Genomic DNA, 12400 nt, shown 5'->3' on the forward strand with positions numbered 1-12400 from the left:
GCTGCCATTATCAATTCTAGCATGCTCAACAGGAGCCTGTACTGCATATAATAAACTGGCTGAATCTGACTGGCAAGCATAATAACATTTGTCACAAATAGGAATGACAGGGTGGTTGAGACACTACTTTTATGCCAATGAATTGTGTGACCTCTTCTAGTATTAAAGAGCTCTTTTCTGAGCATCACAATGTGTGCAATGAGGTTGGACATGTCTCGAATGGCCTGCTTGTTGAAGGGGGCACATAGTCATTCAAGTACAGCAGTATCCTGATGCCTCTGGCCATCAGCAGAGACAAGGCTACTTGCATATATTTTGAAAACACGTGTGGCGCTAGGGCGAGGTTAAAGGGTAGAACATGGATTGAATTGGAACGTCTGTCCTGAAAAGTAAACTTTAAAAAGCATCTGTCTTCTGAGGCAATGTAAACCAATATGAATCTGTCCTGAAAACCATAGCATATGGAAAGTTAGGGTCTTTAGCAGCCAGTTTAGCCCTCTCAAATCTAGGATGCGACAGTAACTGCTGTCCTTCTTTTGAAGTATGTTGAGAAGAACTTTCGTATGGGGTCTATTTCTTTGATTGCACCTCTGACCAAAAGAGAAAGCGCATAAATGAAGCTCAATGCTCAGTGAATGAATGACAGTCACAGACTATTTGAATTGGGTAGTATATACACTTATAGGCACAGTATATAAGGACTGGAAGGACTTCAGTTTATGTCAAAGGTGCTTGAAGAAGTTTTGTGTGACATGTATTGGCAACATTAATCAAAGCAAAGTAAACCTATAGAGAACTGTAAAGTGGTATAAATAAATAAATAAATAAATAACCATCCATTTCAAAATCCATAGCCACATATACAGCAGTTCTGCATGTGGATCGCATGTGAATCAAATACCATGTAGACTCCAGTTCATGTAGACTCATAGGTTTTTTCTCACATCTATGCAAACCACAACTTTAAATAAACAAGTAAAATACACTAACAATGGAACATTACTTTTGTTTAAACATAAATTGTTAAAATAATAGATAATACATATGCTTATATTGTTATGTTTTCATGAAATTCCTCTTTAAAACTGCATGTTCAAGAGCACCAGTAAACAGGTTATGATTAAGTATACAGGGAAAAGTTCGTCTAAAATGCATTTAGATTAATTTCGGTTAGAGTGAGACATAAAGAGAGGGGAGAGTGGTCAGGCAGCCATTCTTACAGGTCTCTTGGGGGAAACAGTGGGACATGTTTATGGTGAAAACGAGTGAGGAATGTGGCGGGGACTCCCGTCCAGATGACACATGGTGGAAATGGATATGCTTGATATGTGAGGATGGGTGCATTTGTGTTTGAGCATACCATAGACTGTGCTCTAATAGCTCTCTGGCCACTACTATTGCCTGTCACTTTAACTCTGATTTAATTCCCAGATAATACGCAACTTTTAAAATGAAAGCATGAAAGCATAGCTAATATTCTTTGATCATTAGTCTTGGACCTGCTGGATGCAATAAAAAAGTTCTCGTGTTTACCTATATTCATTTAAAGAAGAATGATCTATGATTTATAATGTGTGTGAGCGCTCCAGTGTCTGACTGTTCTACCATCCATTTTTAAGATTTTCCCCTTCATGTGCCATAAGGGTCAAGTGAATGAGGTCTGGAATATTAATACCTCATGGCCATCTGCAGTTTGAGTGCCTGACTGCAGACGCTTCTGGCTATGTGTCCATCACATGCCGTTCATATTTTGTCTGGTAATTGGGCATTTTATCCTGGAGTCCACATGCATACTATATGCTCATTCCTCTGAAGAAAATTAAAAATGGAATTAGGCTATGTATCTGCTTTCTGTTTAAGAATAGAATCATGATTTTGTACCCAGCCCATGCTATAATGGATTAATTTGATTTGACGGACGTATCTAATATGTCAAACCATGCGTGCCCACTTTTCTTCATTCCTTGGAAGTCACTGTGGTTTGTATTTTCAGCTGGGCTGTAGAGGAAAGGCAGGTCTATATCTGCTACTTGTCTACAGGGCCATGTTGAAGACATGTAACACATTACCATATATCTTTAATGACAGTGACAAATGACTGTAATTGTATTAACACACTCTGTAGCTTCTAAATTTAGCAAGCCTATCTTCTACTGCACAGCCTTTTTGATTTGGTATGAGTTTCAAACAAAAACTCACTAAATGAGGCATTATATGGAAACACATACGTGGAAACACGTGGTTTCTTATGGTTACGGTTTCTACAGTACCTACATTTATATAAAATTAAAATACATTATTGAATTCTAATGCAGCTGAAATGAAGCTCCACTGAGAATGAGACACAGATTTCCCTGGCATTCCCCTTACTGTAAATCAAACATGGGACATTATTTATGGTTTCATTGTCCTACATAGGAATGATTCACATTTCAAGCTGGAAATCAGATGAAGCAAGCTCTAACATGTTCTAACAGTGTTTAAATGAGCGGAATGAAACTCTAGGCCTTGATGACAAAGGTAATGACAGGACTCTTCTCACTCACTGCATTGAGTATTTTAAATATATCCTTAAATAATAATTACTGGTTATACACTGCAAATGCTATCAAAGGTCAGTGTAACTCACCAAAAGTTTCCACAGCTGTAACATTTCTCTTTGCATTCAACCCAAAATACTCAGGAGATTTCACTACACATTCAGCATTAATTCATTATAGCAGAGTATTGGTGGAGAAAAACACATGCACTACCACAGCAGGAGGCTGTTGTGTATCAGTGGTAAGTATTCCATGATATGAATAGTCAAATAAAAGGCCCTTGACCACAATTTTCTGAGATATTTTATATATAATCTGACAGTGGGAGCTTTTATCTAAAAAAAATAAATTATGAATAAAATTTTAACTGTAGGGAAATGCTGGGAAGGTAGATGAAAATGTGTTGACCCCTGTAATTAATTCATTGCACAAATGTTGGCCCCATGGACAGCATTACGTCGGTAAAATTCTTTTGATTTTGACTGCTGGTAGAGTTGATTTAAAGGTGGATGAAAGTTTGTTGGCCTGTAATTAAATGATTAGCCCAATGTTGCACAACAGAATGGTGGACATTGGGCCAACATTGGTTTGCAATCTGGGTAACGTCTTCATGAGATTAGGCTAATGCAATTATTACTCGCCTGAATTCGTCATGTCAGTCATTTTTATGGACTGCACGTGCACATGCCTAGAATGATAACTCTGTACATCCCCTACAAAGTCACATGTTGGTAAAGATTCCATTATATCCTGTGGGAAAAGAGGTTTTGTGCCACTCACTCTTTTCTATCATCTCTGAAACCACTGAAACCAAGTATTGGTCGAAAAAGCACAGAACAATAAAATATAGAAGAGGCTTGAAAGGACTCGTCAGAGAAGCAAGACTTCCAGGGGATTTGGGTAAGTTATTGAGTTTCTAGCACAGGTATAGTCTACATGTATACATTATGGTCATGTGACTAACTGATCAAGAGCAATGTGCACAGTAACACACCCTACAACAAGTGGCCATAATAAAGGTCAAAGCAAACTGTTTGTTTTAAAATAAGGTGTAGGTAGTATGGATGTCATTTGAGTGTATGCAGTGAAAGCATCTTTGATGTGCAATGGCATAATGTTACTAATAATACATATAAAACATTTCTAAATCTTTTAGTCTTTTCTCTTCATCTCTTTTCCTTTATCATTTTGCGGTCCCTTTATCATATTTAGCAGTTCGACATATTCCCAGTGGATTGGTTTCCTGCTATATTAAACATCAGATTCTCTGATTGGTCAGTGAAAATGATACAGACACGCCCCTCATCCATCAGATTCTGGCAGATACAGTGCATCATGGCCAGAGAAAGCACTTATAGCTTGAATATTGGTGACTCATTTACTCCTCTCTAAAACTGTAACAAGAGCCAAATATACATCATAAAAGCTGTAATGTGTCAGTGTAATTGATAGTGTGAATGCCCTGGTGTGTGTGCTGTTATAACTTAAACTTAATGATCACTGACATCACAGAGCAAAGCACGAAAGGTTGAGACTGATGCTTTGTAACGCTGGTGTGTCTCAGTCGTACCCAATGGCACATCAGAGAGTGTATTTCAGTAAAGCCTTAGGGTACCTGCACATTATCTTACATTATAACTGTAGACATTTTTGTACACAGAACGAAAGAAAGCATTTGTAACTTCTCAGACAAGCAATACAAATGGCATTATACGGTCACTGTATTAGACTAATACATTAAAAAAGCAATACTGTAATTCACAGAAGATTTGGATGATGACCATTGCACTGATAGTTAGCCTTAATGATGCCTAAGCTGGAATCATTTACAATACGCCTCTTTCAGACATGTTTACCCTCATACCATCCTGAAGACTATCATTTGTGAGTTTGATTTTAAAAGTCATTATCAGAGCTACACAATTACACGCAAAATGGCAGACTCGTCAGGACGTAAACATTAATGAGAGGAGACTTGGACCATTGCACAGTCCCTGTCCATAAGTTAAAAGTTACAATATAAAAAGCATGAAGAACAATCAACAGAACATTTGGTAGGGTCTTCTCCTCCAAGTCTGCAACGACCAATCACTGATCCCCATTGTTTGTCCCACCCAGGCACTTCGTTCTTCATTTTTAACTCTCTTCTTGGCTAAATTTACAAGCAGTAAAGTTATTTAATGTGTAAATGTTTCCTTTGTTTATAGCTACTGCTGCTGCTTCAGTTTGTCTTGGTATAAATTATAGCATTTTGTAAATGTGTAAATAGTTTGTGGTGCCATGACCAGGGATTCTTTCTATAGGAAATTGCTATAATCCATTACTATCTATTTCAAAAACTATTCTATTCTATCTATTCTATCCTGAGTGTCTTTATGCTTGATGACAGCAAATTGCATACAGTGTATGTGTTTATGGATTTATATATGGTCTGTACAAATCCATCTGCTGTGATTAGTCCTCACTCAACCCGCAAAGGGTTTTGGGTCTCAGACTGCCACCGAGTCAAAGGGCGCAGTAAGGACGCATAGGGGGCGCTCATGAGCACACTTCTGAAGCTTAAAATTAGAAATAGGACACACTGCCGCCTCGAGGAGCTCCCAGGCTCGTGCCAACGCAAGTGCGCCATTTGGGACAGGGTGAAAGTGACGTGTGCACTTTTCTCATAATATGTTGCACTGTGCCATAGAAGGGAAATATAGATAAAATGCTAATTTGTGACATAGACATTAAGTGTTAAATTTTATTGACGACACATGAGATGAGAGAGTTTCACAGATATAAATCCTGCTTTATTCATTTAAATGGTAAAATAAACTTCCCAGTCTTCGGGTCGGATTTTTATACTATCAGAGTACTCGGTGTGTCAGATCAGTGCGCTTCCCTGGCTGGTGTACTCCTCAGAAACACTGTTGTGTGGAGTAATTAGAGTGCACACAGCTCTCCGGTCTCCGCTGTGAGTCGCACCCTGAGCTCTGCTGCCGGTGCGATCCAGCGCCGCCCTCTGATTGGCCGACCAGCGCGTTCCCTCGGTCACGTGACCAAGCCTCTTTCTGCGAGCGGAGCAGCCTGGAGTCAAGCTCACTAGCAGGGAGGCGAAGGAGGACATGAACACCGAGAGAGCGCGCTGAACATCTGCGACCCAGATACACACACACACACACACACACACTCACACATATCAGCGTCTGATACAGACTGGATGAAGGAATGATTGAGTTGTATGCTCTGTTCGTGGGAAATGTGAGAATGAACAGAGATGAGCGCTTTGGCACACAGGAGCAGTGAAACTGCACCGAATTCTAGCAGCAGAGCAGAAATGCCGCGTGAACGGCCCCGGTTTCTCAGCGCACTTGTGTCTTCCAGCGTCGTGAATGGAGGATATGTAGTGAGTGAGTAGCTTGTGAGGCGGCTGGACCTGTAAGTTAGCTGCCGGACGACATGAGGGCGGCGTGGGCAAACTTGGCGGCGCTGCTGCTGCTCTGCACTTGTGCAGGCGTGCTGCACTTCTGGAGCGGCTTGGAAAAGAGGCTGGAGAGGAACACGAGGAGCGTCCCCGATCACAGCGGACATCCCGCCTATCCCGACCCATCTCCGGACCTTTCGGGAACTTTTCGAGCTTTACTCGCCGTTCCGACTGGCTCCAGATTACAGTCAGTTCGCAACGCTAGCGATGGTGAAACGGTCTCATTAGGGAGTAAAGATAACCCACATCGATTTGAGTTGACAGAGCGGGAGCTCCACGCAGCAGAAAACCAAAGCGAGCAGTTTCTAGAGGACGGGATCTTCTGGAGTCACCGTCTCGAGGATGGGGTGTCGGTGGGCTTTGTGGAGGAAGACGCCCGCGCGTGGAGAGAGCGAGTCCGCCGCGGCCGGGTCGTGTCTCTAGAGCCGGGCTGCGGCAGGACGTCCAACCAGCTGGCCACGTTCTCGGACGGATCCCGCGCGTGTGTACGTTACGGCATCAACCCCGAGCAGGTGCAAGGAGAAACACTGTCTTACTACCTAGCCGCTCTGCTCGGGATCACCAACGTGCCGCCGCTCGCGCTTTTGCGCCTCGATGGCGAGCAGTGGACGCACGTGAGGCGGCGCATGGAGGCGCTACAGTGGACGCCGAGTGCCGTGGTGTCCCTCAGCGAGTGGGTGGCCGAGCTGAGTCCGGCAGGCGTGCCTGCTCCTTTTCACCGCTCCGGCCTCGGGCTGCGCCCGCTACAGCCCGAGCTCCAAACCAAAACCAAAGCGGAGCTGCTCGAGCTGGTGCAGTGGAGCGACCTGGTCGTGCTCGACTACATCACGGCCAACTTCGACCGGCTCGTGAGCAACCTGTTTAGCCTGCAGTGGGACGCCAAAGCCATGGAGCGAGACGCGAGCAACCTGCTCAGGACTCCTCGCGGCAGCTTGGTCTTCATCGACAACGAGGCTGGACTGGTGCACGGCTACCGTGTGCTGGATATGTGGGAGAAGTATCACAGCGCGGCGCTCGGCTCGGTGTGCGTGTTCAGGAGGAAAACAGCGCGGCGCGTGGCGGAGCTGCACCGGCGAAGAGACACGCGCGCGCGCCTGCTCCAGCTCTACCGGGACAGCGAGCCTTTAGCGGCTGAGCTCGGCTTTCTCTCCGACGAGCAAGCCAGGATACTGCAGGACAGAATAGACAGAATTCATGAGCACATTTTGCACTGTAAAGAAAAGCACGAAAAACTGTAATGTTTTTGTCTTTCTGTTTTTTTTTTCCCTCTCGCGTGGATCCTGCTATCACATTAGTATGGATAAGGACTGCTAGTTACCAAGGTGACCATTACACCACGCGACCCGTGAACTGTGTTCAGTGTGACTTCTGAATATCTGGACTAGCTACCTCCTGTAGGGACAAACCTTTAAACGTGGCTGCATAGGCTACCGTTTGTTTTGTATATGCGATTACTTTTGGTTTTTAAAAGTCTTAATTTCACAGGAAACAGTGCATATTACTTGTGATAGAATGAGTCATGATGATGAGTCAAGTTCATTGTAAACACACTGGAGAAGGGCCTAAGTGCTGATGTATGCTGCTTCTGCCATTGTTGTCTTTTATTAATAGGGATGCACTAATCCCACTATTTCCATGTAGGACAGCCTTAAGATATTGTTAATAAAGCTCCCCAATCCTGATCCAACCCTGACATCCTATCAGTAACCAGGCAACTTTTCTGCAAGCTTTGGTTGCCAAGTTTTGCAAAACATCAGCCATGTGACGGTGGAGTTTTATGATATTTTGTGCCCGAAGGTCTGTCTTGGGCCAGTAAAATATGCTGTAAAATATATCAGTGGCTCGGATCAGAAAATACATCATATAAGATCTAATACTTAATGATCCAGCATTTCAAGCAGTATCAGACCCAATGCCAAGCCTCAATACTGGATGGATGAATCTCTATTTATTAGAATATTGTACTCGATAAACAGAAGGTTACATCTGGATTAACACGAGTCTGACAATGTCTGTAATTTAGTAACAATGCTTAGTTTTTTGCAGAGTGTGGTGAAATGGTAATATTGACACTGCTGAAAGGTCAGTGATTCATATAAAAACACATCTTTGATTATCTTCTGTAGCTTCACAATTTCATTCATGGCCTTAATGAAGTGGTGGGATGTGCGTTGAATTGAAAGTGTGTTGTGGGATTTTGCTTTGTGAAGTCTGAATTCTATTTAACTAATTTAAATCACAATATGTGATAACATTCCAGTTCTTTTTTATATTAAAAATTGTGTCATTTTTACATGCCATTAAATCTAGTGGAACTAAAGTGTTTCACTATGTTGAACACAACAGCACTTGTCTGGACTCTTCTTTCCCTACGCAGAAGAAAGAGATGTTCTGAAAGGCTTTTCTCTCAGTCTTGTACACTGGATCTATTGTGACAATGCAATGCCATACTCATATTCTCAATAACTCACTTCTTTTCATACTTCATATAAGGCTCCTTTCTTCATAGCACACATTAGAGGCAGGACATGCACAGTGCAGTGGTAGTTCAATGCTCCACACACAATACTCCTTTATTTCTGGGCTGCTTGTATTAACTGTGTTTTGGAGACAGAGTTCTTACTTTAGGACTGTTGGCTGAGGTCAGCATTGTAAATGTACAAATATGAGTTAACTTGGCCCTCATCTCAGTGTGTGGTGTTAATTGGTGTTGCTAACAGCTGGTACAAAACGAGCACATCAGATGGCAAATGAAGGAGCTCTTGCACTCCAGGACATTTCAGGTTTTGATGTTCACGCATCAGTACACAGATTTTGTTCAATTATAAACCATTTAGACTCTAGTTTATTTGTACTTTTTGCTTAGATGGAGCTCATGGTCTTCTGGTTGTCCTGGGTTGTGAGCAGGGGAAAATAGGGAGATGTTCCTCAAAATCAAAGGAGGGGTAAATGATCAAAGCTACGTTAATGCTTTCCAGGCCATGCTCACATCTGTTTCGGCTTACGATGAGCACACTTGCATCTTTGTTGATTTCCTTGGGACTTTTTTCTTCAGGTCATCCTGTGAGGTTTTTTTTGTTGTAAAGAATGCAATGTCTGACTTGTCAAAGATTAAAAATTAACCACACAAGAAGAAACTTCAAATTCAATGGCTAGCTTTTGGCACCAGGATTTCGTGACCCCCCCAGTATCATGGTGGATATTTTATTTTCCTTTGGTGTTTTTTTTTTCTGTTTATTTTTGCAATGTTTTTGGCATAATATTTTTGCCTTGGCCAATCAATATCTACGTTAGATTTCCACTCTGACAGAAATAAAAAACAGATTTGAAGACTCAGTAAGGTGTGCCAGTGGAACAAAGTAACTTTCAGCTGTAGATGCTCTACCTATGCTTCATGACAATAAATAAGTGTCCAAAAACAGAACAGTAAATTTCCCATAATCTCTGGTTTTACAATGTATAAATGTTCTGGCACATTAGAAAGTCTCCAGTGCAGCAGAAAGCTAATATTGTGGCTAACATCAGATAACATTAGCATTAAATATCACTGACACTAACTATGTGCTTAATAAACTTTCCCATGTAACTGGGAACTGAAGGTCAGGTAGCAGACTTGTAAGAAGTGTTTGTGTGGTTGCACAGAAGGATAGTGCTGTGTATTCTAATGTATTTTAATATTGTTGAATAATGTTTTACAATGAAGGTGCCTAGCTAGCTCAGTCGGTAGCGCATGAGCTTCTTAATCTCAGGATTGTGGGTTTGAGCCCCATGTCGGATGCCAAACCCAGCCGCTGGGGTTGCAGGAGCTAGTGCACTCTCAGTGCCGGTCCCAAGCCCAGATAAAATGGAAGGGTTGTGTCAGCAAGGGCATCTGGAATAAAACCTGTGTCAAATCAAATACGTGGATCATAAACCAGATTTCCATAATGGAGACGGAGGATCCCCTGTGGCAACCCCTAACAGGAGCAGCTGGAAGAAGAAGAAAAAAAACAATGAAATTTCAAGGTAAAAATGTTTAGGAACAATTTTAGATCACAGAGAATCCATTCAGAAAACTTATTGAAAGGCATATATGATCATAATGTCCTAATCTTAATAGGTTTAAAATATCTTGCTAAATAAAAAAAAAAAAAGTCAGGTAGAACCTTATAAAACCAAACAGTATTTGATCTTATATATGTATTTGGCTTGTATTAAAAATGTCTCGGCATTTCAGTAACGTAAAATTGAAGTAACTTTAAAATGTAGGCTTTGTAGAGCTGTAAATATAAATTTACAATGCTAGCTGAAAAGTCAAATCTTTGATGCCCTATATGATAAAATGGCATTTCTCTCAGACAGAACCTTATAAAACTAAAGTCATGACTGTACTATAGATAAGGAGTGTCATATCTTCTTTTGAGACAATATAGACAGAGCAGTTACTGTGTCTAGACTGCAAGGATGTGGAGCATCAGGGTTGAGATTGTACTGGGCTTTTTCTTGTAGCTGGGGATTTTTCCTGTAATGCCGCATTGTAGTTAGATTTTATAAGAGTCTGCAGACAACAGGGATTACAGAACCCATGTAAAGCTGGGTTTTACACACACACACACACACACACACACACACACACACAATCACATGCACTATACCCAGCATCTGGACCATGTTGTTCCAAGTTGAAAAGGAAAGTTGCCTCCCTCTTGCTTTAGTCAGCCTTTTAAAAGAAACCCTCAAGTAGGCCTTAATAGCACTGGGGGCTGAAATCAAAGCCACTACTGGTTTGTTCGCACATGTGCCCCTGATCTACGTCTGGGCTTTGTTACAGCTTGGCTCCCACCACAAAACCACACAAACGTCCCACAGACAAAACCAGCGTATCTCAGACAGCCACTTCCCTAACCCCCCTGCTGTGCGACATAGCCTGTTTACCACACTCCCCCACCGGTCACTACAGAGGCCAGGGCAGCCCATCTGGACATTGTTTTAATGGCATGGCCTTGTGGCCTCTCTGTTCGCTCTTCCTGTCAGCAACGGGTCTGCTTAAAGACAGCCCCAGGGCAAACCTGGCCTTTAAGACTTAGCTAGGACCTGCTTTATTGGGCTGCACTTGCAACCATAAAAAACTCAGGAAACTGTTAAAAAATTGTCTCAGATCTGCAGCAAAGTGGAAACTCTGGATTTAGAAAGTTTGGCATTTTGAATTAAATTAGAACCAGCTGTTTTGGTGGACCAACTGAAGCCTCGATGACCTATGCAACTGGATCCTAATGCTGCTCCTACAGTACACATGGACTGCTCTGCACTCTTCGAGCACACCCACGTAGACTGAGGAAGTGTCTTTGAATTAGCAGATTAGTTTAATCAGGTGTATTAGAGCAGGGAAAATAAAAATATCCATAGCACAGGTACTCTAAGGTTACCAGATCGTTATTCTGGGTGTTGCCCAGTCCAAAGGTATTCACAGGGACTTCTCTGTTTTCCTCACGGCACTAGGGACACAAACACATAGCAGACATTCCAGAGGAAGAAGATGTGTGCATGCATTATCCTCAGGACAGCAAATTCCCAGAAGGCCGGAGGCCCAGCTGTTTACCCAAGCTTTACCGTGAGCTGTAAACTATGCATCTGGCTTTTTCATTTATTCTAAAGAAATATAACATATTATATAACAAAACACAACTTCATCATAAGTTATACACTTCTGATCTATTATTAATGAATACATATAATACTTCTTAAAGGTTTTATAGCAGTAAAAGCAGTAAAAGCAATAGTGTGTGAAGGAATTCAATCAAGTTAAAATGGCGTTAGGCATAATATGAACTAATATGATTAGAAACCAAATAAAATCTGTGTTAACAAAGGACTAGACCTTTTTACTAATGGTTCTGTTTTGGTGAGCATTGCAGCAGGGCACATGGTATATAAAAGGGTAATTTGAGAGAAAAGGATAATTAGCTCTTAGAGAATGCTACCATTAGGACTTGATGGTGGGATTGCCAGTTTAAGAGTGCATTTGGCATTCTTTGAGTATGCTGGACTGCAAACTTTCCATGCATGAGTGATTTGATTGCATTACAAACAGAGAAGAGAAAGACACTTAGTTACACTTGGATGGCTGAGACTTGGCAAGCGGGCAAGATGCCACACTAACGTAAGGTAGATAGCCAAATCTTCTAGCAGCCTTATCCAAACCGCATGTGGGTTTGGGTGTTATTTCACGGCAAAAAAAAAAAAAAACAGTCCTCTGCCCACAGTGTTCTCATAAACAAACTCTGGGGCGAAGGCTGAAACAGTCATTTGGAATGTCAGATGGAACAGCCCTACAAGGTTTAAGCACAATTGTAGAGATTTAGTAATCAGAAAGGAAAAAAAGACTGATAAAGGAGATAAAGACTGATAAGGAGAG

General features: G+C 41.8%; 1 protein-coding gene across 1 annotated transcript; it reads left to right on the forward strand.

Moving 5' to 3' along the window:
- Positions 1–5563: 5563 nt before the first annotated feature.
- Positions 5564–8349, forward strand: fjx1 (four-jointed box kinase 1). Its single transcript, XM_026918802.3, has one exon. It carries the CDS (start codon positions 5982–5984, stop codon positions 7242–7244), a length of 1263 nt encoding a protein of 420 aa, XP_026774603.3. The 5' UTR covers positions 5564–5981; the 3' UTR covers positions 7245–8349.
- The last annotated feature ends 4051 nt before the right edge of the window (positions 8350–12400 follow it).

Source organism: Pangasianodon hypophthalmus, chromosome 9, assembly GCF_027358585.1.
Source record: "Pangasianodon hypophthalmus isolate fPanHyp1 chromosome 9, fPanHyp1.pri, whole genome shotgun sequence".
NCBI lineage: Eukaryota > Metazoa > Chordata > Actinopteri > Siluriformes > Pangasiidae > Pangasianodon > Pangasianodon hypophthalmus.